Raw genomic sequence first — 27,891 nt, 5'->3', positions numbered from 1 at the left:
CCCCCTCTACTCATCACCCATTAGACCCATTATTGAGTACAATGCCCCATTCAGGATGTACCTTACTAGACACCTGCAACAACTGGAGAGGCCTCAAAAATACCTCACCAAGAGGATAACGGGCTTAAAACAGATGCCCTCTGCCAACAGGCTAAAAAAACTTCAACTGTACTCGGTTGCATACTGGCTACTCAGAGGTGATCTCTGCCTGACATACAAGGCTGTGTCAAACCCCGAATTGCTGGAAATGCTCCACCTAAGGAAAACCCAATCTACTCGAGCTACACACTCTAGGGACCTTAACCTGACCTCAACAATAAACAGGACTTGTTGGAGGGACAGATTCATGTTCCAGAGACTCCCCTTACTCTGGAATAAGGTCCCCATATATGTGAGGCAGAGGTCCTCATTAGCGCTCTTCAAGAGGAATCTTGATGAGTGGATGGGGAACAGGAAATTCACCCCGGGAATCACTTCTCTGGCCCTGCTCGACAGAGGCGCAGGTAACTAAATCACGTGGGAGGCACAAGCTGAAACACTTTGGCTAGGCTTAATTATGCCCTAGGGCCAATAACCTAGTACTAACTATGAACCTATGAACTAATGCAAAACCTGTTTTCTAGCAACTTTGTAAAAATAATATTTAACATCTGTCCTTGATTTTGGGCCATTACCCACCCCTTCCCCATTATTTTTGGCTTTTTCTAGAATTATTACACTAAGTGATTTATGTTGCATCTAAAATCTTTAAAAGCTGTTATACACCCTGTATTATCACATATTCTTCTTACATTTCTTTAAATGGGAAGGATCACATTTGTATTTTTTAATAAAATAAAAACTATTGTCTTTCGGCTTTTCCCGGTTAGGGGTCGCCACAGTGGAACTCCGGTCCGCTAATGATTGGCAGTGTATTTTTATGGTGCCAAGGTGCCAGCCCGATGCCCAACCTTCAAAGAAGGCACACCCATTCATGCACACACCTACCTGCATATTCTTAAAAGTCACTCTACCATGGGGAGGACATGCAGACTCCACATAGAAAGCGCTCCAACCGAGAATCGAACCGAAGAACCTCTTGCTGTGTGGCGACAATGCTAACTGCTGCACCACCGCACACATAATGAAATAGATATGTCCAACATTCTGACATCACTGTAGAATTCTACACACTCTTTTAAAGTTTTAAGACACCTCATGCTACCAAAAAATTATCAGTTAAAACTCTCATGTATTACGCAAGTAATATTACCTGATAGGGTGGGCATTATCTGGGAAATAAACTGACCAAGGGTGCAGTCAGCCCAGAAGCTATAGGTAGAGAGCCAGGTCTTGCTTCATAGTGGTGTAATTTGCTGCTGTGAAGCTGTGGACTTGATACTGTTCTCCAATATGGCATTGCATTTAAATCCATTTATTTTTTAAAATACTATGGTTTAATCCAATCACAAACAATCATTATATGTTCTCAATATATATGTCAAAAAATGAACTTTCAAGCTTTGCTGTCTGACAGAATTTCTTGGTGTCTATTTCTCAAGCATGTAACAATCTGGTTTGGTCAAAAACTCTTTCATAATCTATGTTTTTAAATCCTGTAAAGGAAAAGTGTCATCCATCAGTGCCCTGTGTTGCTCCCATGAGCTAGTACCCCACCCCAAGCAAAAAAAAAAAAAAAAGTTTCTTTAAAACTTGTACAATGCTTCAGACAGGAGGGCATTAGTACCTAATCCACCCCCCCCCCCAGCTACCTCAACTCTTCATGAGGTTATGAGCAAAAAAAAAAAAAAAAAGAAATGCCCATTGTCCATTCCTTCTACCAGAAGATCAACCAGATGGCCAAATGCATGACACGTCCCCTCCTCCTGCCCCAGCCATTCAGGTCCTGTTTCTGTGCTCTGTCCTTTGTCCTCTTTCTTCATAGTTCAGTAAAAAATCATTTTTTCTCTTAAACTGTAGCAAACAGGCTTGCTACAAATGTAGCAAGCAGTTGTTACAGTTTATACCCTGCCTGCACAGAGCGCAACAGCATTCAGGATTTAGCTGTTCTTGTTCTTTTAACCTGTAGCAAACTGCTTGCTACAAATGTAGCAAACAGTTGCTACAGTTTATACCCTGCTTTCTGAAAGTGCTATGGCTCTCAGGTTTTTAGTTAAAAAAAAAAAAGATTTTCCTTTATAAAATGGAGAAAGCGGTTGCTACAGTTTGGACCACGCACAGAGTGCTACAGAGCTTATATTTGACAGCAAATGCTATACCAGATTTTCAAAGCTGATATTGCTACAGGGTGATCAGGATGATGGCTGGCCACCTGGTAGCACCCCCTAACACTTTGCTCCCCAAACAGTTGTAACTATCTACATACCCTAGTTATACTATTGCTGAATAGACACATAAAGGAGGGAAATATAACCAAAAGGTGTCTCTTTCATGTAAATTGTTCATTTACTATGGTCTTGCTATAATGATCCTACACTGGATGACTTCCAAGATGACTGCACACAGATCAACAACTTGACTTCGGCTATCTGTGAAAGAAGAAATGGACAGATAAGGGCTAGCAATTCTGCCAGTTTTAGTAGAATTCAGTTACTGGCTACTAAATACACTGCCAGAGTGCCAGCAAAAAAGAAACTTAGAGAGCCTGAAAGTAAATCAACTAGAAAAGTTGAAGAGAAAATACTGACTGGGAAGAATCTTGCAGTTGTTCAACAAAAAAGCAGTCCAAGCTCCACCTTTGATACAAGATATGGCTTCCAATAATTCAAAAATCAAAAGTGCTCAGAGCTTATTAAAATAAATGAAAACATTGAAGGCATTATCAACTCAAATAACAAAAGGTTGGAAATGGAAGAAGCTTTCAACAGTCATTTAGATGAACTGATAAAACTGTAAAAATCAGAGGTCAAAATGAAGAAAAGGCTGGCTGAGTTTGGGAATGCTCAAGAAGAGCTGTTTCAAAAAAATGGTAGAATTAGAGGACAGAGCACATAGAGAAAACCTGAGATTTTCTACTGTACCAGAGAAACTGTAAGGAACAGACTATTAATTTTATGAAACCACAAATAAGCAACTGGACTGTTATTCCACATCAGGATTTGTTAATTGAAAGGGCACATTGTGTATATACACCAAACCTGGCAATGAGAATGCAACCAAGACCTGTACTAGTAAAGATGCAATCATACCAGCAGAAAGAGTTAATCTTGACAAAACTGTGGCAGAAGGGCAAAATATTAAAACTTGGAGAGAGTAGAGTATTTGTGGAAATAATTATTCACTGTATAACAGGCAGAAGAAAAGCACATTTATTCCAGCAATCAGGGAATGTCAAGAGGCAGGTGTGAGATGCATGCTGCTGTATCCAGCTGTCTTCAGAATTTTTTTTTCTGGAGGACAAAAGTCATTTTGATCAGAACAGACTAAGGAGGAAAGACAAAAATTTGTCCAACAAAAAGTGAGCCAACAGACAGAAGGGGGCTGCTTCTCATTCTTCTAATAATGAATTCATAGAGAGAGAGAGAGAGTTCAGCAGTGAAACCTTTTCCAGTGTTCCAAAGGAAAATGATTGAGAGACAGAAAAAAGCAAAACAGTTTACTAGAACAATCAGGAGTACCTTGGACTTGAACTGGAGTCTGTGATTTGGGGATGGAGAGGAAAAGGAAGAAGACCAGCAATACAGAAATTAGGGAATAAATCTGAGATTATACAGCATCAGTCATATTTGTGAAATATGGGTTTATAAGAAATAGTGGCTGAGAAATACTGGGCTTTTGTTGACTTTGTCAAACTTATGGGGAGACTAAAATGCATATACTTTACTTCTTGTCATTTATATCTGGAAGGACAGTAAAATGGAAACAAAAGGAAAACGTAACTGTAAGTTAAATGATTTTTATTCTTAATGTTTATATAAAACATTTCATGATATAAATTGCATGTTATCTAGTAAAGCATTTCAGTGATTGCTGTATGTGATAAAGATACTAAAGTTAACAAGTACTTTTTTAGTTTTAAGAACACTCTGAATGTAATGGAAAGTATTTTTCTTTAGCAAATACATGTTCTATGTGAGTTGAGAGCAGCTGTACATTCTGTTTTTATATTTCCGTGGAGATAAGCTGACTACAGGTGTAGGCAATAAATCACAAGTTCTGTGCATTGATTGCTGAGGGAATCATAAAATTAAAGAGTACAAGGGCAAGCATCTTAGTAAAAAAATAAAATTTTAAATTATTGGAAATGAATAAGGGATAGCAGCTTTCCAGTTACCTAAATACCTCAATGCATTTAGTAGAAGAGTGTATAATTTAGTTTTATTTAAAGATAGCCAGTGCACTTTTTCTTAAGGCTAAAGGTTAATGTTGTATGAAAGCATAAAAGCTGGTTTTCACATCTAGGAGGGGGATACAGATAAGCCAAGAACAGACAGCAATTAGTGTAAGTAGGAGCCCAGTCTGTAACATGCTTCTTAGCGTGGATAACCTTAATTTTAGGTTAGGTAATGCCTGTGGGTGCATCTGTTGATGTGGAGCAAACTTCTTTATTTGAAGATGTACATAGTTTTCTGTGTTTGTATTAAATGTAAAGGTTATGAGAGTGTTCTGGCAGGACATTTTTTAGGGATTTCAGTAAAATAAAAAGTCTTATAAAATGTAACATGGGTTCAAATGAAGATGAAAGTAACAACTATATAAAAAACCAACCTGACAAAAATTAGTGACTGTATGTAAAACAAAAGCTGGAAATAGACATTTAAAAAGCTGTCACATAAAATAGTTGGGAATAATAACTTCTTATCATAATGGCAACACAATCCATATTATTTTGGAATGTGAATGGACTCACAGGTATAGACAAAAATGTAAGAGTGCTGAATTATATTAAGAAATTCAGAGAAGTGCAAATAGCAATGCTACAGGAGACACATTTGGAAAGGCATGAACATGTGAATTTGATAAAAGGATTTCAGAATGCATATTCAGAAGAATATCAGGGAGAAAGGAAATCGGGTGTACTTATACTAATTGCTAGTAACAGTAACAGAAGAGGAAGAAAATATCATTTTTAGTTATGTGGTAGTAAGGGTTATTGGCAAGGGAGGAGAATTACGCTGGCATGTATTTATAGTCCACCTAAAACTACTGTTATGGAGATTAAGAAAATTTTGGAAGAAATAATCAGGTTTCAGCAGGCAATATTACTTATTGTTTGGGGGTGGAACTTGATTTGCAACAGTGAAGGTATATCTCGGGACCTAGAAAGGAAATATAACAAAAGAGGGCAGATTTCTGAAGAAAATATTTGGGTTGGAAGATATGAATTCAATACTTAGGAACTTGGAGAGAACTTATGTATTATTCCACATGGTACAATAACTGGGCAAAACTGGGCAGATTATATTTTACAGGAACACATGCATTTAATTCAAAGCTTTGACACACATCAAATAACTAATTCAAATTATGCTCCAATAAAAACTAAGATACAAAAGCAGAGTAATGAAATCAAAATGAGACACTGGTACTTCCCCACCTACCTGTTAAAAAAGAGAAATTTAAGGAATGGATAGTGGAAAATATTCAAGAGTTATAAAGATAGAAATTTCCTCAGAACTTATAGCTAGTAAGTGGGATAAAATGAAAGTGGAATTTAAAATAGGGTAGAAATAAAAGAAAAAGAGATATTGTTAAGAAGTGACAGGAATTATTTAGAGGGGCTGACAAAGGTTACAGTATTGCATAATAAGGGGAATTTCACAGAACAAGAAGAGATGTAACTGGACAGTGCTAAAGAGAAAATAAGAGTGTGTCTGGATAATATGCATGAGTTTAGACAGATTGTTATTAAGAACCTGTTTCTTGATAATAACTCCAGAGCAGAAAGACTTTCAGCATAATGATTTAGGCAACAAAAAGTAGAAAGAGTTGTTGCCATACTTAGGGAGCCTATAACAAGAAAAATAAAAAGAGTTGTTGCCATACTTAGGGAGCCTATAACAATAAAAATAACCAGAGATCCTCTGCAGGTATTGGAAATATTATGGAAGTTTTATGAAAAGTTCTATAAAACAAAGATATGTGGAAATCAAGAAAGAGCACAAGTGAAAATATTTATGGAAGACTTATGCCAAGGTTAGAGGTAAATGAAGTTCAACAATTAACAGTTAAGATAGGAGGAGATGAAATAAAAATGGTGACATATAATCAATCTACAGGAAAGTATCCAGAAATAGATAGCATTCCTGTGGAAGTTTGGAAGCTAGGAGGGAAGAAAGTGATAAAGATCTGGAAGGTTGTATTTAATTGTATTTTAAAAGGAGAGGAAGTACCAACATCTTGGAAGAAAGCTATGGTGGCTGTAAAACCTAAAGACGGCAAAGACTCATTAGATTCAGCTTCATATAGGCCCACTTCAATTTTAAATCATGATTATAACATGTTTATGTCTAGAATAGCTAAAAAAAGGGCAAATGGCTTACCACAGTTAACAGATATTGATGAATGTGGTTATGTGGAGGGGCAAATATATTTGACAACATTAACAGAATAATGATGATCCAGGGGAAAGCAGAATGCAAGAAAATACTGATGCTATTGTTGGGTCTTGATGCAGAGAAAGCATTTGACAGAGTAGGCCTGGATTTTTTTGAGTAGGGCAATAGAAACATTTGCATTCCCTGATACAATAGCAAGGTTAATTAGGAGGATATATAACGGATTGGAGGCAAAAATTAACGTGGGAGGGTTCCTGTCTGACAAGTTGATTCTGAAAAGAGGAACCAGGCAGGGGTGTCCTCTTTCTCCTTTGTTATTTGCTTTATATTTAGAGTCATTAACAAAGAAAATAAGGGACTCAAAAATTTGAAGATATAATTGGTATGGTAATCAAGAAAAGTTGGCTTTATTTGCAGATATTATTCTGTACCTGATAAAAACAGTAAAGGACATGTCAGTGTTGTCGAACATTTTGAGACAGTTTCAAGTCTTTTGGGGATATAAGATTAATGAAGATAAAACAAAGGCTATAATTAAAAATTATGACACATAAATTGATTCAGCAATACCCTTATTTATTGGGAAAATAATCAAAAGTATTTAGGAGTATAGCTTAAAAAAGAATTCTGTTGTACCAGTTCCAGATGTGTGGGAAGAGACTAAACAAAAGATAACACAATAATTGAGAAACTGAAAGCTTTTGTTTATGGATATCAATAGGAAGATTAAAAATAATTTTTAATCATGAAGTTTGGTGTTTGTTCATTTTGGTTACACCGATAGCAAGCTAGGAAGATACAAGTAGTGAAAATCTTTTTGGTCCCTTTAATTTTATATAAAGGTCAGGCATATTTATATCAACAAGAGAAGTTGTGGGCAATAATCAATAAAGATGTGAACCATGTAATTCCATTAGGCACAAGAGCTTAGTTTCAGTGGAGACTGATATGCACTATCTAGTTAAGTGACTTGCTCATAATCACACAGTTTGCAAGTGGACAGTGATGGAGTCAAACTCAGGACTACAGGATGAAGCTAACTAGAAATGCAATGCTAATTTCTGTGCTATCACTTTTTTACAATGTGCTGGGCATAGAGGATTCTTTACTAATATAGATTTAACTCTCTTCTGAAGAATTATAGCTGTCAAGTTAGTCTCTCTTATTTATTATGTTTGCAATATGCAACACTATATCATGTAAGACTTGTGCTGGGCTGTGAATGGAAGTGTCCTTTGGGCCATTTCCCTTGTGGTGTTACCAAATAACCAAATACTTATTTTTACAAAGTTTACACAGTGGAAAAGAGAAGATGTGATTAGGTTTCCACCATACTGAAGGGATTAGGAAAGTTTATACAGTGGAAATGAGCAGATGTGGTTAAGGTTCCACCATACTGAAGGGAGATTGGGGAACAGGAAGGAGCACTACTGCCCTTTTCCTTGGAAAATGCATCATATACCAGTAACCCTTTAGACATCCACAATTATCAACCTTGCAGATGGCCCTTGATAATTTATCACCATATTTGGTTAACACCATTAATCACTGTCATTAAAGGAGGACAAACATCCACACTTTTAAAGGATAACTACATGATAAGCATTATTCTTTTCATGTCACTACATTTCCCCTCCTTCCCTCCCTATAAAATTATCTGTGCATTGTCACATATAAACAAAGCATGTCTTAGCTTCTTCTCAGTTTGTGTAACATTTCTGTAACTCATCCATACCAATGCACACCATGTTATAGAAGTGAAAGGAATTTCACATTAGCATCTTGAAAAATTTGTGTCACTGTCCCCAAGTCATACTGGCCATTATGGTTCAGTCTTCTGGTCCAGAAAAAAGCCCACAGTCTTACCTTTATTTTGTGCCACTAAGGGTGAGAAGCTAGTGATAGTATCTAGAAATTCAGGCTAACTCAGATCTTGGTGGATCAAACATCAGAAGAGTCATTAGTCATAACTGAGTGGGCCACTCAGCCATGAATTTTAGGAAGTGTGAAAGCTCTTGATAAGAATGTTTTAAGCGAAAACATTCTTTCCAGTTTTAAAATGTAACTAATTTAGCTATAGTATGTAGTTTAACATGAATATGTCCATGAAAAGTATTAAGTTGGTTGCAAAAAATAAATAAATAAATAATAACTAGTGCTAATACTCTCAGGGAATTCTTAAAAGCCTGCTTTTTCAGAATACCCTACTTTAGGTCCATTGAAAATGGGTCTGTAGTTAAAGGAAAGACAGTACAGTGCCATATTGTGGGGAAAGAGGCAACACTTAAGTAAGCAGAAGCCTTTTCTCCAATACACTTGTATCAGCATGGCAGCCTTAGCATGCTATTCTATGATAGAATAAACTATGAAATAATGATAACAAAGGTAAAACAGAGGCACCAGTACTATAGAGATTACAATTTCACATTTCTTTCCCATTTCTGCATAGTGGCCCTTCAACTCCTAAATGATATGAAGTCTAATCTTTTAGCCCTTTACTTATTTATTTTTGAGGCATGAGTATTTATTTATTTCTTTTATTTCTTTGTAGTTTGTTAACCGGGAAAGTCCATTGGGCTGAGGTGAGCCCTTTTTCAATGGAGGCCCGGGGAGAAAAGCTCCAAAGTACATATATACAAAACAAAAATCAACAAGAAGTAATGCAGAAAATTAATACAGGATATTCCAAAAACAAAATCAGCAGACATTAATACAAAATTTTACACAAATTAATAGAAACATATTGATATAGTTATAGAAGTAGCAATAAGATTATTGTGGTATGCCATAATAGTAGTTTCAGGACTATAATGAGGTGATCAGCATTTTGTTTTATGTAGCGGGCAGATGCCTACATAATCTAGGTATTAAATGGAGTAAGAAATAGTAAAAGAAAGATGAAGGAGGAGAAAAGCATGGCAAAAGTAAGATAGAAATTTGAGAGAGAAAGGTTGAAGGAAGTGGAAGTAGTAGGGTGAAAGTTAGGAGGAGTGAAAGCAGGAGCAATCCCATGTAGAACAGAGATATGAATGGAGGAAAGTCTTAAAAGTGGAGAGGTTCTGGGTAGTTTGGATATGAGGAGGAAGTGAGTTCCATTTTCGTGCGAGGAAAAAAGACAAAAGGAGTTACCTAGGAGTACAAGGCAGTTTGTGCACTTCAAGAAGATTTTGATTGTTAGACCTGATAATTCGATCTGGAAGATGCATAGTAAGGATGGAGGAGAGGGAGGGACATTGAGATGGGATGAAAATGAGTTTGTCAGCAGTAGAGAGTTGAATATAAAAGAGATAGTTGTGGAGCAACAGCCATTTCAATGAATGTAAGGAATCTCGGTGGTGGAAGGAAGATTTTGAACTGGTGACAAACTTGGAGATTTTATTGTAACAGGATGGCAATTTAGCTTTAAGGATGGCATGAAAATTGGTAAGGAAAGGTGCTCCATACATGAGAGAGGGAAGGAGGTAGGTGGTAGATAGGGTCAGCTTAGTTGAAGAGGTAAGGTAGCGATTGTGCAGATAAAGCATTCTGAGTTTCAGGTGAGTTTTCTTGATGTTAGTTGCCTAGAAGCTTAGCATGGGAGACTATTTCAATGGGAGTCTTGTTTTGGTTTACTATGGAGAAGTTCTTGTCTATTTTGGTGTTTTTAGATGGGATAAAGATCATGATTTTGGTTTTGAATGCATTGAGAGCTTAGTGATTGTTTAGCATCCATGTCTCTGTGCTGTTGAAGGTAGCCTGGGTTATTTTCATGAGTCTGGGGAAGGATTCAGCAGAGCAGATAATGGTAGAGTCATCTGCATATTGGACAAGTTTAGCATTTGGGATACAATGATGGAAGTCACTAATGAAGATGTTAAATAGTAGAGGGCCCAGGACAGAACCTTGGGGAATGCCTGTCAGAGTATCAAGGTAGGAGGAGGTACAATTATTCCACTTGATGGCCTGTTGTCTATTAGAAAGGTAACTGGAAAACCAATTTAAAGAAGAGGAAAAAAGATTAAGTTGAGAGAGCTTGGGCAAAAGTAGGCTATGGGAAATTGTATCAAAGGCCTTAGGTAGGTCTAAGAGAAGGGTAGATACAATACTGCCAGAATCACGGGCATGGTTAATGTTATCAAGAAAGGATAGAAGGGCTGTGGTGGTACTGTGTCCTGGTCTGAATCCATGTTGTGTCAGGGTTACGAGGTGGTTTTCTAAAAGGTAATGTAAAAGTTGAAGGTGAATACATTTTTTAAGAATTTTAGAGATATGGGAGAGAATGGCTATGGGGCAGAAATTGGAGATGTCGGTGTTGTTGCCTCCTTTGTGTAAAGGAATGCTAAAGGCTTTTTTCCAGATGAGGGGTACATAGGATTCTTGGATGGAGTGATTTATCAGAATACAGATGGGGAGAGCTATGCCATCAGCAGCTAACTTAAGGAAGTTAGAAGGTACGTTGTCGGGGGCATTACAGCATGATTTTAACTTTGGAGGAGTTTTTTTTACCTTACCTTTGACATACATATCAACAACACTATTAAATCTGTCAACAAAAAACTTGGCTCTCTCTACAGAATTAAACCCTTCCTGTCACCTACAGCTAGGACTACTATTGCACACACTCATCTAATCTCTACACTCCTGTATGCAACAAACATTTTCAGTAATCTATCTAAGAATAACCTCAATAAACTGGAAATCTCATACAATAACATAGCCAGATTTGCTACAGGTAACCCATTTAGAACTCACCATTGCCTTAATTTAAAGCAGCTTCAATGGTTGGAACTACATAATCAGCTCAAATACCACCAACTAATCATTGCCCATAAGACTGTTTACCAACCTTCCAATACTCCTACTCTATCCACCATCATCACCCCTATAATAATCTGAAGTCCTTACGTTCATCTCAGAAACTTCTAATTAACACATCTAAATCTAACAAAAGGGCTGGGGATTCTCCCTTCTCCAATACTGTCGGAAAATTTTGGAATCTCCTACCCGGCGAACTTTCCTCACTTTCCTCTATATCACTCTTCAAAAACAGACTGAAACTTTTCCTCAAAACACATTGGTTATGTCCCTGTACTAAACCTGACTAATTCTCTACTCTACCCAAATACAGTCAGCATATCCTATACCTTACCTTTCTCACTCTGTATTTCATTATTTCCATCCCTCTGAATACTTATTTGTTTATAAAAAAAAATATATATATATATATATATATATATATTTATTACTAAACTCATTTTTTTACTACTACTGAACATCCATCTGTCACTTTTATTGTACTGTACTTGTATATGGAATTAGCCTGTATACCTTCCCTTTTTTTCTACATTAAGTAATGTACCTACTTGGTATTTTAAATTTTACATTGTACTGAATGCATTTCATACTGTATTGACTTTGTCCTCTCTGTATTTCTGTATTATCCAAATTTGTACTTGTATACACATCTGAAGTTATTTTATATTGTCTTGCAATTTTATTATCATGTGTGTCATGGAGCTTATCTCCCCGGGCCTCTACTGAAAATGGACATATATCCAGTTAGACTAGCCCAGTCAACAAATGTAAAATAAAATAAAATAAATAAATATTTATAGTGTTGACAGGGATGGGTTTAAGGGAGTGGGGGGAAGCATTCATGGCAGAGAAGAGTTGTAGATGAGAGAAGTGGAAGGATCTACTGAGTTCTGATGGAAGGATGTAGTGGGCTTGGCTATAGAGTCTATGAAGAAGGAGTTAAATTTGGTGGATATGATATGATCTGGAGAGCTAGGGTCAGGACAGGGACTGTCTTTTCTAATGGGACTGAGGAGGGCAGAGATACTACTCCAAAATTTCTTGGGATTGGATTTGTGATTATTTTGAAGCTTAGAGTAGTAGGATTTGTGGTCGGAAGCAATTTGTTTTTTAACTCTATTACGAAGTTATTTATATTCAGTAAGGGAGTTGGACATTTTGTGTTTTTGGTAGAGTTTCCATGATGTATCACAGGCATGCATGTGGGGTTTTTTTTCTTTGGAAAGCCAGGGTGCAGTTTTGGATTTCACTCTTTTGGTTCGGGAGGGGCAAAGCTGTTAAGCAGGTTAATGAATAAAGGATTAAAGTAAGTCAAGAGGAAGAGTTTTCAGTGGGTTCCAGTTCATTTGTTTTAAGCAGTCAGAGAAGGATTTAGAGTTAAGGTTTGTGAAGTTACGGGTTAAGATATAATTATGTTGCAGGTGCAGGGATGAAGGTGAATGATGTACAAAGGCAGGAAGGTGATCGCTAAGGGAAATGGGCAAGGTGCCACTATCAGAGATATTGTTGAGATGGGAAACTAATATCCAGTCCAAAATATTGCCTGAAGAGTTATCTTTATTAGGAGAGTTAATTAATTGAGAGAAATGTTATAGGTTTATATTCTGGGAGGTGGTGGTTGAGCGAAAAGAAGTCCAGTTAATGTTAATGTCTCCTAAGATAATTGTTTCTTTAGTTATATTAGATGAGAACCAAGAGAGAATATTTTCGAGAATGGGGATGTCATTTCTAGGTGGAATATACAGAGCAGCTATAACTATGTTTTTATGGTTATTTATTTTTAGGAAGGTTAGGGTTATTTTGGCTGTAACAAATTGTGGTATATGGTTGGTATAAGGAGTTACTGTTAGAGAGGAGGAAAAATGTAGGGCTACTCCACCTCCTTTCTTTTGAGTTCTGTCATTTCTTATGATTCTATAGTTGGGGGGTGAATTCAGAGTCTTTCAGATGTGGTTTGAGCTTTGTTTTGAAAATTGACAGTATGTTAGGGTGGATATGGTAGAGCCAACTTTGGAAGTTGGGTAGTTTGTTACAGAGGCTTTGGGCATTAATAGTAGTGAAGAAGAGAGACTTGTGGAGAGAGGGTGTAGGAGTTGGAATCGGGTAGATTTTCTGGTTGGCAGGGGGTCCAGGGTTAGTGTGTATGTCTCCAGAAAGGAGGATAGAGATGAGTTCAAGAAGGTGGGATAGAAGTTTTGTAGAATCCCTTGAGCTGGAGTTGAGAGGAGGAAAGCAAACGGGGTAGGGATTATGATAGATAGGGACTATATTGGAGGTGGCAAGGACCTTTCTGTGAAAGAGGAGAGAGTCATTGGTTCTGTAGAGGTAAGAAGAAATGTAGGAAGAGTAGACTGGTTCTTTTTTGAGGTGTGAAGAGGTTATGTGAAAGGGCAGGGAATAAGAGAAGTCAGGAAGACAGGTAAGGTGGAGTAGAAGGTAGAGTGAGAAGGGAAGGAGTATTCTAAGTAATGGATGTGCAGATATGGTGTGCATACTTATAGTAGTGCAGTATGGAGGTAAGGTATAATATAAAGGGTGCAGTTATAGGTGAAGTGGTGTGTAATGTGAGATGGTTTAGATCCTGTAGAAGAGAGAGGAGATTAGCAGATGAGATCCAGGGGATTAATTAGTGATAGGGAGGGGAAATAGATAATAGATAAGTGGGTGAAGCTTGGTATGATAGGCTACATTTGTTGTGGGAGTGGCCTTGTGGTTATAAATGTAGAGATAGTGGGAGTGTGTGGGAATTGGGGGTAGGGTAGGGGAGCGGAGGGAGTCCAAGCAGAGTGAGGGCAAATGTAGCAGGTTGAATCTGGTGCACACACATTTGTTAAAGCAGAACAATAAAACAAGCATCTACCTCTTAGACAGGTGAGGAAGATGTTGTTAAGGTAACCCTATAAAACCTCATTTCTACTAGACAGTGCAGAAATTGTTATATTTCTCACTGCTTTTTACTGCTAAACTGCATTAATATGTTGGTACTGTTAGCATGCGAGATAGAGAACAGTAGTTGGAAAGCCCTATATCTCTTTATAGTATTAGGGAAGCAAGTCATGGGAGTACTGTCATACAAAGATTTAACAAAGAATTAAGGGCTAGTGGACAGAGCACTAATACTATATGGAATGGGCTGGTTACAGAATGCTAGCATCTCCTGTGGTGTGTTCTCCAGTATGGGGTTGTTACAGTGTACATATATTGCAAGATAATAACAGTTTACATGTACTCAGCTGTGTTTTTAAAACTTTAGCCTGTGTTTTTTTTGTTTCTTTCACAAGGCTGCACAGGACCCAGCCTCTGGTTTTGTTCCCAGTGACTGCAGACTCGGGACGAGAAACTACTGCAATTATAGGGTTGGGAGGGAGAACTGGTGAGAAAAGAGGATGAAAGTTTAGGAGAGGTCAGCAAGTTCTTAGAGTGAATGAGGTAGAGTAAGCACAATATAGATACAAGGTAATGTACATTACACTAGCACAAGATAGATACAAAGTAATCAGCATAACACTATATATGCACAATTTAGTAGTGTTTTCATGTATGTGACTCTGCAAACAGCTACACTGAAAGTCTAACAGTTTCTATATTGTGCGAAGATTAGCAGTGATTATCAAAATATCTCTCATTGTGCCACTGAGATGTTTGGCAATGTAAGATATCACAAAGACATATATAGAACAGTCATAGGTAAAACAGGACAGCACTAGAGGTAAACAACTGCTAGAACTACTAGTATTACAACAGCACATAAACTGAGTACTCTACGATATCAGACATGTAAGGATGACTGTCAGGTCAATCAGTTAGATAACAAGGTCAGATTGAGTAAAGTTAAGTAACAGACAAATGTTTTAAGCATTTGTTCAATGTCAGACAAGTAAAGGTAATTAGCAGACCAAAAATTTAAACTTATGTTTAGTTACAGTTAAAAAGATGGTAAATTGCATTTACATGGAGAGCACGCCACTCCACTTGACGCTCAGTAACAGGGAATTTAAAAATGGTGCCTGTGCATGCAGGACACCTAAGTAACCTGGCTCCAGATGTGGGGGGGGGATAGGTAGGAGAACAGGGATCGGGGAAGTTGGGAAATTATAGATACAGCTCCTTTTGTTAAAGCAGAACAATAAAACAATCATCCACCTCTTAGAGAGGTGAGGAAGAGGTTGTTAAGGCAATCCTGTAAAACCCAGTTTCTGCAAGACAGTGCAGAAGTTGCTATATTTCTCGCTGTTTTTTACTGCTAAACTGCATTAATTTATGTCAGTACTGTTAGCATGCAAGAGCGAGAACAGTAAGTGGAAAGCCCTATATCTCTTTATGGTATTAGGGAAGCAGGTCATGGGAGTACTGTCATACAAAGAATTAACGGCTATTGGGCAAATACTAATACTATATGGAACGGGTCATTTAAGGAACGCAAGCATTCATGGTGGTGTGCTCTCCAGTATGTGGTTGTTACAGTGTACATATATTGCAGGATAATAACAGTTTACATGTACTCAGCTGTGTTTTTATAACTTTAGCCTATGTTTTTTTGTTTCTTTCACAAGGCTGCACAGGACCCAGTCTGTGGTTTTGTTCCCAGTGACTGCAGACTCGGGACGAGAAACCACTGCAATTGTAGGGTTGGGAGGGTGAGTCAGCTGGGTTTTTATAACTTTAGCCTGTGGTTATGTTTCTTTTGCAAGGCTGTGCAGGACCCGGTCTGTGGTTTTGATCCCAGTGACTGGAGACACAGGACGAGAAACCACTGCAATTGTAGGGTTGGGAGGGTGAGTCAGCTGGGTTTTTATAACTTTAGCCTGTGTTTTTTTGTTTCTTTCGCAAGGCTGCACAGGACGCAGTCTGTGGTTTTGTCCCCAGTGACTGCAGACTCAGGACAAGAAACCACTGCAATTGTAGGATTGGGAGAGAGAGTTAGCTGGGTTTTTATAACTTTAGCCTGCGTTTTTTGCTTCTTTCACAAGGCTGCACAGGACCCGATCTGTGGTTTTGTTCCCAGGGACTGCAGTCTCAGGATAGGAAACCACTGCAAGTGTAGGTTTAGAAGAGCAAGTCATCTGGGTTTTTATAACTTTAGCCTGTTTTTTTTTCTTTTTCAAGGCTGCGCAGGACTGGGTCTATGGTTTTGTTCCCAGTGACTGCAGACTAGGGACGAGAAACCACTGCAATTGTAAGGTTGGAATGGAGAGTCACCTGGGTTTTTATAACTTTAGCCTGTGGTTTTTGCTACTTTCGCAAGGCTGTACATGACCCAGTCTGTGGTTTTGTTCTCAGTGACTGCAGACTCAGGACAAGAAACCACTGCAATTGTAGGGTTGGGAGGGAGAGATGGGGAGCACACCATGCCGCTGGATGCTCAATAACAGGGAATTTGAAAAAAGGACTGAATACTGTTTTATCTTACAAATATAGGCTCAGACTCATTGGAATTACTACTAGGTACAGGCTGTCCTAATGAGATATATTTTTCCAGTTAATAGTACATAGTACACTCTGGGGCTTTAAAAGTCTCAGAAACTTGTAGAGAAATCTAATGGGCAACTGCCTGTTGCCATGTATTTGCATTAAACAAATGTTTATGCCTGTACACTTACATACAAAATGAGCCTGCTCAAAAAACATAAAAGTTGTATGCACAATAATCAAGAACTCCCATCTTGTCCTTTAAAATATCTAATAGACCTCTGGTAGCAACCCATTGCTTTGGATGCAAGAAAGGCTCCTGTCATTATTAAATCCATGGAAAAGGTAATGAAGCAGTAAATGCTATCCCAGTTAAGTCAGCCACATGGTGAGATCAGGAAATACAAATTGCTTTCTGAAAATATATTAACAACAGTGTGTTTATTTTTCATAATTTACAAAGAGATCAGGGACATAGAACACATGCTGCCTACCTGGACCTTGCCAAGTCCTCTGACTCTATTTCCTGTGCTGGATTATTGACAAACTCTCCCAACCAACATTAGCCCATACTTAGTACACCAGAGAGGTAACTGTCTGTCATTCAGAACCCCTACCATTAAGGTCAGGGGCACTTGTTCTAACAGGTAAAAACATCACTAGCAGTAGCCTACAGGGGTCTGTCCTGGGCCCCCTCATCTTTGAAATATACTTCTCTGACATGAAAACCAATAAAGGGATTGTGGTGACCCAAGTTTGCTAATACTATGAAATTCTATTTTCTAATTCTCCAGCAAAGGCTAGTCCAGGGCTTGATTTATTACTCAGGGGCTTACCACCAATAACAAAAAATGCAGCACAGTTTCATTTTGCAAATGCAGTATCGCTACCACACACACCATAGATGAAACTTAACATTATTCTGATACAGTCAACAGGATCTGGGGGTATCTGTGTTGATAAACTCTTCTTTGACCATCAAGTGTCTGTTATGGTTAGAAAAGCATTGTACCTTACACAGCTTTTAAACTTTTTGTTTCCATTTCTTCTCTTGCCATATCTCATGGAGGTCCCATTGTTTTTCCCTATTCAAGTCAATTTCACACTTTTTCAAAATATAATTTGTTTCAGCTTTCAGCCTTCATGCCATAAGATAGACAAATGAAACTCACCAGTTTTTCACTTTTGGTAACAGTTTTCAATATTATATCTTGAGACTGTAGTCGCTGAGGTTAGTAAAGTGCTATAAGCAGCTAAAGTGAAACTTAAGAGTTAGTTGTTGAAAAAATATGTATATGAAGAACATTACCTAAACAGACTGGTAAATAGTCTGATCTTTCAACAGTGAAGGATTGCTTTTATCTATGTAATTATAAAATTAAGCACAGTATCTAAAACTAAAGGCAGTTGCTATTTGCCTTACTAGCTTTTTAAGTGACAATTGTCAGTCATTTATGAGTGATCAAAGTTGACAACTTTCACCTGTAGTAAGAGTGTAGGAGAGGGAAGTTCTGGAACATTTTAAGGACTATCCCAGGGATTTAGAATGATTGCAGCCAACCCACGTCTGTTTACTATGTGTGTGGGACAAGCTTCAAGGTTCATTAAAATATATATATACGGACAGACAGGTATGAGCAATGAGCAGCTCTTCATCATGGCCTCAGTAGGAAGCTACTGGAAGATCATGTTGAAGCAAGTTGTAGCCTCAGGAAGGTACAAGCAGCAATAGTAGTTCATCCATAGAGCATGAGAAGCTAAAAAGAAGTTAAAAATGTTAAAAGATACATGATGGATGGGATACAGAAAAGTAACAAAATAAATCACCCTAAAGTAATTATGCCATCATCAGAGTTTAATCACTGTACCTGTAATGCAAATGCCATGAACAAAGTCTCACATAATCCTAAGGGCATTTAAATTCTCAACCCTCTTCAATTACATTCTCCCAAGCACTATATTTCCTGACTGAGCCAAGGCAGCAGTCAGACCAAAGGTGTGAGCGAAGCACATCGTAAGTGATTGTTGCACATTAGCAGAATGGAAGCATAAAATTCACAACTACCAAACACTTCATTTACTGAATGAGTCACAGAAGCAGTCATACTAAAGGTGTCAGTGGAGTGCATAGCAGGTAAGAGTTCAGTGTTTAATGTAGTGAATAAAATCCAAAGTCTAATGTAGGCCTTCTGTGAGCTTTCCAACTAGCATTGTTGGATCTTAAACTCTGATTCCCAACCAACTATCTAAACTTTCTTAAAAGACTGTCAACTAGCTGACTTTCTAATCCTAAAAGGTTTTAAGAGAGGAAAAATTATTTCCGATCTCAATATCCAATACACATCAACATAATGGAAGCATAAAAGACACAAAAGGCATGCAGCTCTGAAATTACTTAAATCCTCAAACCCCCCTCTACTACCACTCTACAGAACACTTAATTTACAGGCTGATCTATGGAAGCAGTCACTCTAATAGTTTGATCTTTATCATATGTCAATTATGCGGACCGCCCTACAATCACATTTAGCACATTTGCATGCCCAATGGCAGCTGAGGCCAATGTATGTAGTACATGACAGCTGCAGCACTTAATTGCTGCTACAAAATGACACGTTCCAGTCCTCGACAGTTGTAAATGGGTTTTGATGGTGCTCTTAGCAACCTGTCATGCAGAGTACGATCACAAAAGATGAGTCATTTGGAATCTGTACATGGGCATGAGTGAGGTGTATTTATCTATTTTTTGATGTTTAAAAGTTGGAAGAAAGAGGTGAAAAGGGACAGCAAACAGAGGATAGACTATAAAGTGAGTGACTAAGAAATGAACAGGAGGGAGGTGGGAAAGTTGAAGTAAATGTTTTTTTTTTTTTTTTTTGACAGACACACATTTTTATGTATAAAGAGTAGGTACATTGAAGGAGGAAGGCAAGAGGATTAGGTTAGGTAGCAGGAAAAAAATAGATATGACTGACAGGGTGTGAGATAACACAATGAGGGAGTGGGAACACAATGATGAAGACATCACACCAACAGAAGGAATGAAGGAAGACAATGGTGAACAGACAACTGAACAAACATCAGGGGTGGACAGGGACACAAAAGGGAGGGGAGCACCAGTTTGGAGATAATATGGGGTATTTGCAGTTGCAGTCTCTGCCTGAGCAGTAGCTTAAAGATATGGTACAGAACAGGAGAAGGAGTTAGAAGAGCCTTAGGATCTTGCAGTCTGTGAGGGATTGAAATGTGACAGAAATAGAAAGACCTGAGCATTAGGTAGGCTTTATGCAGGAGCAGAGCCATGTATTTTTGAGATGATTTTTTAAAGAGGCTTTGAAATGGGTTAATGCAGGCATAGACCTGCTAGCTAGAGGTAGCGAATTCCAAAATATAGAGACAGAGTATGAATACAGAGAGTGACCAGGTTTTCTTGTGGGTTCTGAGATAGCTAAGAGAGTTTTGTCTTCTGATCTTAGGGATCGATTTGGTGTGTAAGGTGTGACTAGACTGGTTAGTACAGGACAGGCAGTAGGCTTGAAAATAAGGTTGTGTAATGTGGATAGTTGGTTGGGGAGTTCAAGCCAGTTTAATTCTAGTAGCGGTTTGCAGTGGTGTATGTGATATTTAGAGTTTGTGGCAAACTTTGCAACTTTGTTGTGGCACTGTTCCAACTTGCTTAGGGTAGAATTTTGTAAGTTAGTTAAGACAGGGGCACCATAAAGAAGGGAGGGAAGTAAAAATGTTTTTGCAAGGGTAGTTTTGGTTGCTGCAGTAAAGACATGTTTGTTTCTATATGAGTCCCAGTTTTTGATGAGTTTTCTTTATATTTTGCTGTATATGGGAATCAAATGAAAGTTTATTGTCAATGATAACACCTAGAAGTTTGGTTTCCTGCACTATTTCAGACAGTGTTGTCAGTTGCAAGGATGTTGAAATGATCAGTGACAGGGGAGGTATTTTTGGGATGAAAGAGTACTAGTATTGTCTTCTTTGGATTAAGAAAGAGTTGGGCATTTCTTAGCCAGGATTCGACTGCAGTAAAGGACTATTGAGTTTTTGAAAGTAGTTCTGGTAGTGATTGAGCAGTGCAGATTATGGTGGAATCATCTGCGTACTGAATGAGGGTCCCAGGGTGAGAGGTAGTGTGAAGGTTGTTTGTGAAGATGTTGAAGAGTAGTGGTCCTAGGCTGGAGCCTTGGGGGACTCCAGTAGGGTTGTGAAGGAAGGGTGAGACTTATTTGGACCATTTCACTGCTTGTTTATGATCCTTGATGTAGCTCTGAAACCATTTTACTGTATGTGAGAAGTCTAGGTTAGACAATGTGTTCAAAAGTAAGGGGTGAGACACTGTGTCAAAGGCCTTGGAGAGATCAAGGAATACTGCTATAGCTGTGCTGTGTCTAGATCGGAAGCCATGTTGGGTTTTGGTTAAAAGGTAGTTATGCAATAGATATTGCATTACCTGCTGATGGATACCTCTCTCTAGAATTTTGGATATGGGTGGATACAGGACGTAAACTGGATGGATCAAAGAGTTGCCTCCTTTGTGGATGAGGGTGATGTCAGATTGTTTACTTATGGTAGGTACTTCTGATTTGGATAAAGACCTGTTTATAAGGATACTGATTGAGCAGGTGACTGAGTTAGCAGCCAGTTTGAGGTAGTATGGGGTGAGATTATCAGTTGAGGTAGAGCAGGGTTTTTGTTTTTGTAGAAGTTTCTTAATGGTGTCAGTGGGTGTGGCCTGAAATGAGAATGGGGCTTGTATGACATTTTGTTGAGTAGGGGGGTTAGTTATGACAGGGTTAAAAGTAGTTGATGGCCTGGGGTTGGTGCCTGAATAGATTGAAGGGTCCAGCATTAGGGATATTAGTTAATAAGTCCAAAATTGATTTTATGAAGTGCTTGTTAAGGTTTTCGGCTATATTTGGGACGGAGGGGTATTTGGTGATATTGTGTGCTCTCCATTTCTTCCAGGGTTAAGTAGAGAAGATATGGAGTGCCAAAATTTACTGGGGTTGATTTTATGCTGGAGTTGAAGCTGGGAATAATATGACTTCTTATCACTGTTGATTAGTTTTGTTACTTTGTTACGTAGTGTTTTGAAATTAACATGATTTTGTTCATTTTTGTTTTGTTTCCAGGTTGACCAGGCTAGGTCCCTTTGCTTCATCAGGTGTTTATATTCATTAGACAGCCATGGTGCTGAGTTCTTTTTGATTCTTTTCATATGAATGGGAGCTAGTGTATTAAGTGGTTTACCTTTGAAAGGCTGAAAATCAACCTACCGAATTGCCCTTTGTGTGAACCAGAATGACGAAAATCGTCATTCCGATCTGCACCAAAGTTCGAAAATCAGCAAATCGAAAACCAGATTCACTGATTTTCGAACTACAACTTTAAATACATACTGTAATGCAGGGGGGCAAGCCCCCCTGCACTCCCCATGTGGGGGGCTGCACCCCCACACCCCCTACTTTATTATTCTAACTCCGAGGTCGCACTACAGTGGGGAAAGGGTCCACTTCCCGACCCCCACTACAGTGCACTCCGCCCCAAAATGCCGAATCTGCAATGAGCAAATGTCAATGTGCATTCACTCATTGCACATTCGATGCATTTCTATTCAGTCATCCGTAATCTTAAAAACTTACTTTCGACCATTGCAGTTTCAAGCATTCAAAGGTAAACTGTATTAAGTATGTTATTAAAGTATAGTACAGCATCATTAAGGGGTAGTTGTTTAAGGGGTGTCCAGTCTATTTCTTGTAGGAGATTGTTGAATTTATGCTGACAAAAATTAGTTGAGTTCCTCATTGATTTTGTAGTGTCTACTCTTAGTTGTTGGGAGTTTGTTCTAAGGGAATAAGCTGGTAGATGATCGCTCTGGGAGTTAGACAGTGTACCAGAAGAGGAGTAATTGGCAGGGTGGGATACTAGAATCCAGTCTAAGGTGGATTGGCAGGTAAGATTTTTTTTGTATCTTGTTGGAGCATTGATAAGCTGAGAAAAAATTACAGATTTATATTATTTGTGGGGGAGTCGGAAGCTATGGTTTGCCAATCTATATTTACTTCTTCTAAGATTATTGTTTTGGGGTTTATTGTTTGGGATGTCCAGGATAAAATATTTTCCAACACTGGTATATTGTTACCTGGTGGGATATATATTACTATTATGCAAATTCTTTTTAATATATTGAGGTTCAAAAAAGGAGATTAGTACCTCAGCATTGGAAAAGGTAGGTATATTACTGGTGTATGGTGTGATGCTGAGTGTACAGTCAAATAGAAGTTGCATTCCTCCCCCTTTTTTTTTTTAGATCTAGCTCTTCTGGTTATTGCAAAGTTTGACAGTATTATTTCTGAGTCTTTTACACCGGGGTGTAGCCATGTTTCTGTAAGGGCTAGTATGTCAGGTTTATTTTCATCATTCCAGGCATGCAATTGGGCTATTTTATTACATATACTTCTAAGGTTCAGCGTAAGTATGTTTAAATTTTTGGGGTTACTCTTTTGGTTAGGATTAGATAGATTAGTATAGTATTGAGAGGGGGATTGCAAGGATATAGTCATTACTGGGGTTCAGAACTGTTTAGCTTGCTGGGAGACACATCCATGAGCTCATAATCAGAGCACTGTTCTTCTTCTTTCAGCTTTTCCCAGTTAGGGGTTGCCACAGTGGATTACCTTGTCCACTCATGATTGGCAGTAGAGTTTTATGGTGTCTAGTTGCCAGTCCTGTGCCCAACCTTCCACAGAAGGCACACACATGCATGCACTCATGCCTAGGACCAATTTAGAGTGTCCAATCTACCCTCTATTAATTACAAAATGTTAACACTGTATGCATTGCACATATCTCAGCAACCAGAATATTTGCAAGTGTGATAGGAACAGTCATGCATGTTCATTCAGTTGCAGTTATGTGACTGCTTAACGGGAGACATGTGCTCAGTAAACCTAGATGCCTGACATTACCTAAAAGAGTGTAGATACAGATATATAGCTGTCAGGCACAAAAGCAGCATGTTAAATGGCCAAAGAAGATATTGATGATGTTAGTATTTATAAGGGCCCTGCAGGAGCAATGTGGTTAATTCCATTGTTTTCTATGCCAGAAGAGCAATGCCTAAAAAACAGGCCAAGCAGAAATAGAGTAATGCATCTGGTGTGTCATGATCATTCACATTTAAAGCAAAATTCTCAGATGTGGAGAATAAGGTGCTAGTCTAGGCCTTCAGTCTCCATGGCTGATAGCTTTTTGGCCTGCATTCAGCTGACGAGCCTTACTGGGACTATGGCTGGGAAGAAATTGCAACCAATGTGAATGTAGTTAGTGGACAGGACAGTGGTTATGAAATGGTGTGCCACAGGGTCACTGGTATGATATGATATGATATGAGGTATTTAACAAAGTATTCAACTCCTAGCACAGGAATGTAGGGCAACAGGTGGGGGGGGGGGTCATCAAATGTACCATCTCTCACAGAGATGGAGGAGTTGCTGACTTCTCTCAAAGGGAATGGCACCTCTATAGAGTTCCACAGTGTAGTGCTATGCTGGATTTGGGGCAAAGCTGGACAGGCCCCAGAAACAATTTGATGCTCCGGGCACCACTGGATAAATACAGACAGCTGAAGTGTACTTTCAGCAGCCCAAAACAACATAACATTTCTTGTTTGAAATTTGGCGCAGCTATACCCATGGTCTGTTTGATTTTGTGGATTTGTTATGGGGAGTCATAAGCCAGGCTTCTTGGTCATATCCAGCATCACTAACAATGCTCCTGTGGAAAGTTACTCCTAATAAACCGTTGGTAAAGGGCACATGTGTGACATATGTGGAAGTCATAGCTGTTTGAAAGACATTGTTGATGATACCTTTTGCATTACAGACCACTTGGCAGGTGATGGAGACATAACCCTTTGCGGTTCACATATCTCCTTCTCAGTCTACCAGATGGGGCCTTCATTTCAATGTGGATACAGTATATGGCCCCCAATACCTCAAGGAAATGGGCTATATCACAGAAATCCTGCATGACATTTTCTCTCTCCTCTAGGGTAAATGGGAACCACATATGCTACACCGAATACTGAAGCATGGCATTGAGAAACTTACGGATTATTCTTGAGGCAGATGCTTTAAATACCCCCACTGTATCCCCAGCAGGTCACTGAAAAGTCCCCTTAGCTAATCTGTGTGCATACCTTATTATCAGCTGGGATAGATACTCTACAACTGTCATGGGGCTACAGATGAGGCTAAGACAAGTCAACAATTTCTTGAATGGTGTCCCTACCAACACAGTACTGGTCCACAACGCTGGTGTCATGGAGTCCATGAAATGTTATGCATGGTCAGATGACCTTGCACATACTGTCATGGATGACAGCAGCAGTAAGAGCCTCTTACAGATGATGATTTACTAAAGCTGAGGCAACCCCTATCATTACTTAGTGAATTACTCAGTCAACACAAATATGTGGCTGGGTTCCAATATGCAGTAGGCATTGCTCTTTTGTGCAGCATTTACATGTTTCTAAATCACAGTACCATTTTGTTTTGCTTCCTTATTATAATAAACAGCTGTTCATTATACACTCATTAGCATATACTGCAATGGACCAAGCTGCCCATATTGTGGAATGTGCTTTTCTGAATCACACACACTCTGGAAATGGGCTGGTTGTCACATAATTTTGTTTACCATGATGCGAGAAAGTTTTCTGAATCCAACCCTTTCATCTCTGAGCACTTAACAAGACTATGCTTTTACATTTTCTTCAGTCCAAAAGAGTGAACACAGATCAGAGATTTTTTCAGCTAAAAAAAAAAGATTCCTTGTGCTTTCATAGTCGATCAAAAAGCAATGACTCCAAATGCATTTATATTGCCTAGGCTATGTCATATTATTGTGATCCAAGGTCCATTCCCAGAAAAGGACAAAGAGAATAAAATGTCATGTCAGTACTGGAGTCCCCATGATGGCCATGGGGAGTTTCTTTCAGTGTTTTATAATTCTCTTTTTTGTTGCCCCATTTGTGATTCTTTCCTTTGATTTCTGAACCTTTCGTGTTAAAGTTTTATATATAATATATATATATATATATATATATATATATATATATATATATATATATATATATACACACACACACACACACACACACACACACACACACACACACACATACACACACACATACACACACACACACACACACACACACACACACACACATACATATATGAGTGTAATGTACATGATTAAATGTACAGAAAGTGAACTATTTTTCAGCACTGAGGATTGTGACAATGCACATAAGTGAGAATACTGACATGCCTAATTGGCGATAATGCCAATAACATTAAGTGCTGAATGTTATTGTAGTGCATTTTATTTTGCATGTACTTGTGTTGGGAGGACTGTTTTGAGTTTGTGGATGGAGATGCTATGTGGAACACTGATTTTCTTAGTAATCACGTTTCAGGGAATCATTGCTGGTTCTCAGTATGCTCTAACAGTGATTCCTGTCTTCAAGGAGATTTCTTCTTTGTCCAAGTTGGTGGGACTGTGGAGCTGCCATATTTAAGTACTGGGTTTGGGAAACCTGTCTCTAGATGGGTGATGGTGTATGGGGACTTACACACCTGAAGGACACCTGAAGAAAACATTTTCTTTCTGATTTTAGGTTTGGGTAGGAATATAATATTGTATTTGATATATTTTAAGTGGTGGCATTTTGAGCATTCAATATTTTGTCTGTTCATTTTTTTTTACTTTTGCTCACTTGTTTGAGCTGAAGGTCATCCTTTTTCATTGTCAGTTTTAATTAAAATATTTTATACTCACACACATACACACACACACACAAACATCAAATTGTGTGTTTTGTGTGTGTGTGTGTGTGTGTGTGTGTGTGTGTGTGTGTGTGTGTGTGTGTGTGTGTGTGTGTGTGTGTGTACTTTATATATTGCAGCATAATGTGATGATTCTCCCTGGGAAACCATAACAGATAAGTAAAATCAGGCACAGTGGTTCGTGTATCTGGCATGGTGGGGAGTAGAAGTACTACATGGAAGAAAGCTCTTAAGTAAGGAAATGGGGACAGATCCCTTTAAGAGGTAATGGGGAATAGCTGCCTGATTGTGTCTTTCTTAGGCCAGAGTAAAACTAGAATGGCAGAAGTCCTTGGGGTGAGAGTCCAGAGGAGCCTGGAACATCTTAGTGAAAAGACAGAGAAATTAGGCTAAGCAGTTGGCCATGAGATGATATTGCAGAGTATGGACTATGATTGCCAGTGGAAGGCCTAGTAACGGAGTTTGGAAATACTGACCGGATCAGTTCCTACTAATGATTTAACTTACTAGTAGGAGTACGGGAAACAAGATACTTTGTATTGTTTGTTTCATGTATTCCTGACAGAGACATTTGTACTTGCAAGACACTTTTTAGTTTCTGACAAACTATTGCTACTAAAGGAGTGCTTAAAGACTGCCAACTGTGAAAGTTATATTAAACACCTAAACTATCATTCCTAGTGCAGCTAAAGGACTGAACACTGTACTATGTTGAAAAATGTACTGATTAATTTTATTTCACCTTTTAGCACCTTTTGTTTTTAGTCTTGGCTTAGCTATCCTGATTTAAGTTCCGTTCAATAAAATCCACTGTTTTGAGATAAACTTGGGAGTGCCTGCTGCTTGAATACTGTGCAACATATATGTACATGCATTTGTATATATGAAAAGTAGGTAAGTTATACAGTAAAAAAGGAGACATAGCTTTTTGCTCAAGGAAGAAACAAGTAAACAAAAAGGACAACAAAGCTCACCGATTTGCTCACCAGTATAGTTCCTTGCCCAGGACAATGTACCACAGCATTTTCTCCTCGACTAAGCTCTGCTTTGTTCAGTGGACGAACTCTATTATGGAAAACACACTAATGATCCAAAGTTACAGTAAATGCACATATCAGCATTCCTAAACCTGTTACTTACCTGAACAAAGGAATGTCTAATCACTTTGAGCATGCACCTGTTTGTCGAGTTCTGTTTCTCATTAGGTACAGTTAAAAATCATACTTTTGTTTAAAGAAAACAAATACAGAGCATTTTAGTAAGAAAGTCATTACTACAGAGATGACAGCTGTGTATGATATAACACAATGCCTTATTCTGATTCA

The 27,891-nt window shown here is 38.4% G+C and overlaps 1 protein-coding gene across 8 annotated transcripts in view; it reads right to left on the bottom strand.

The window, feature by feature from the left end:
• Positions 1-27,891, bottom strand: part of KIF12 (kinesin family member 12) — a 521,732-nt gene that overhangs the window by 350,698 nt on the left and 143,143 nt on the right. For 7 of the 8 annotated variants that reach the window (XM_044054389.1, XM_044054390.1, XM_044054391.1 and 4 more), the window contains one exon: positions 27,541-27,631. In XM_044054389.1, coding sequence (XP_043910324.1) covers positions 27,541-27,631 — 91 coding nt within the window. The remainder of the gene's footprint in view (positions 1-27,540; positions 27,632-27,891) is intronic. The other variant, XM_044054388.1, reaches the window with a different exon arrangement.

The sequence above is a fragment of the Protopterus annectens genome, chromosome 13.part0 (genome assembly GCF_019279795.1).
Source record: "Protopterus annectens isolate FY-2018-M chromosome 13.part0, PAN1.0, whole genome shotgun sequence".
Classification (NCBI taxonomy): domain Eukaryota; kingdom Metazoa; phylum Chordata; order Ceratodontiformes; family Protopteridae; genus Protopterus; species Protopterus annectens.
This window is presented reverse-complemented; position numbering and strand designations above follow the sequence as displayed.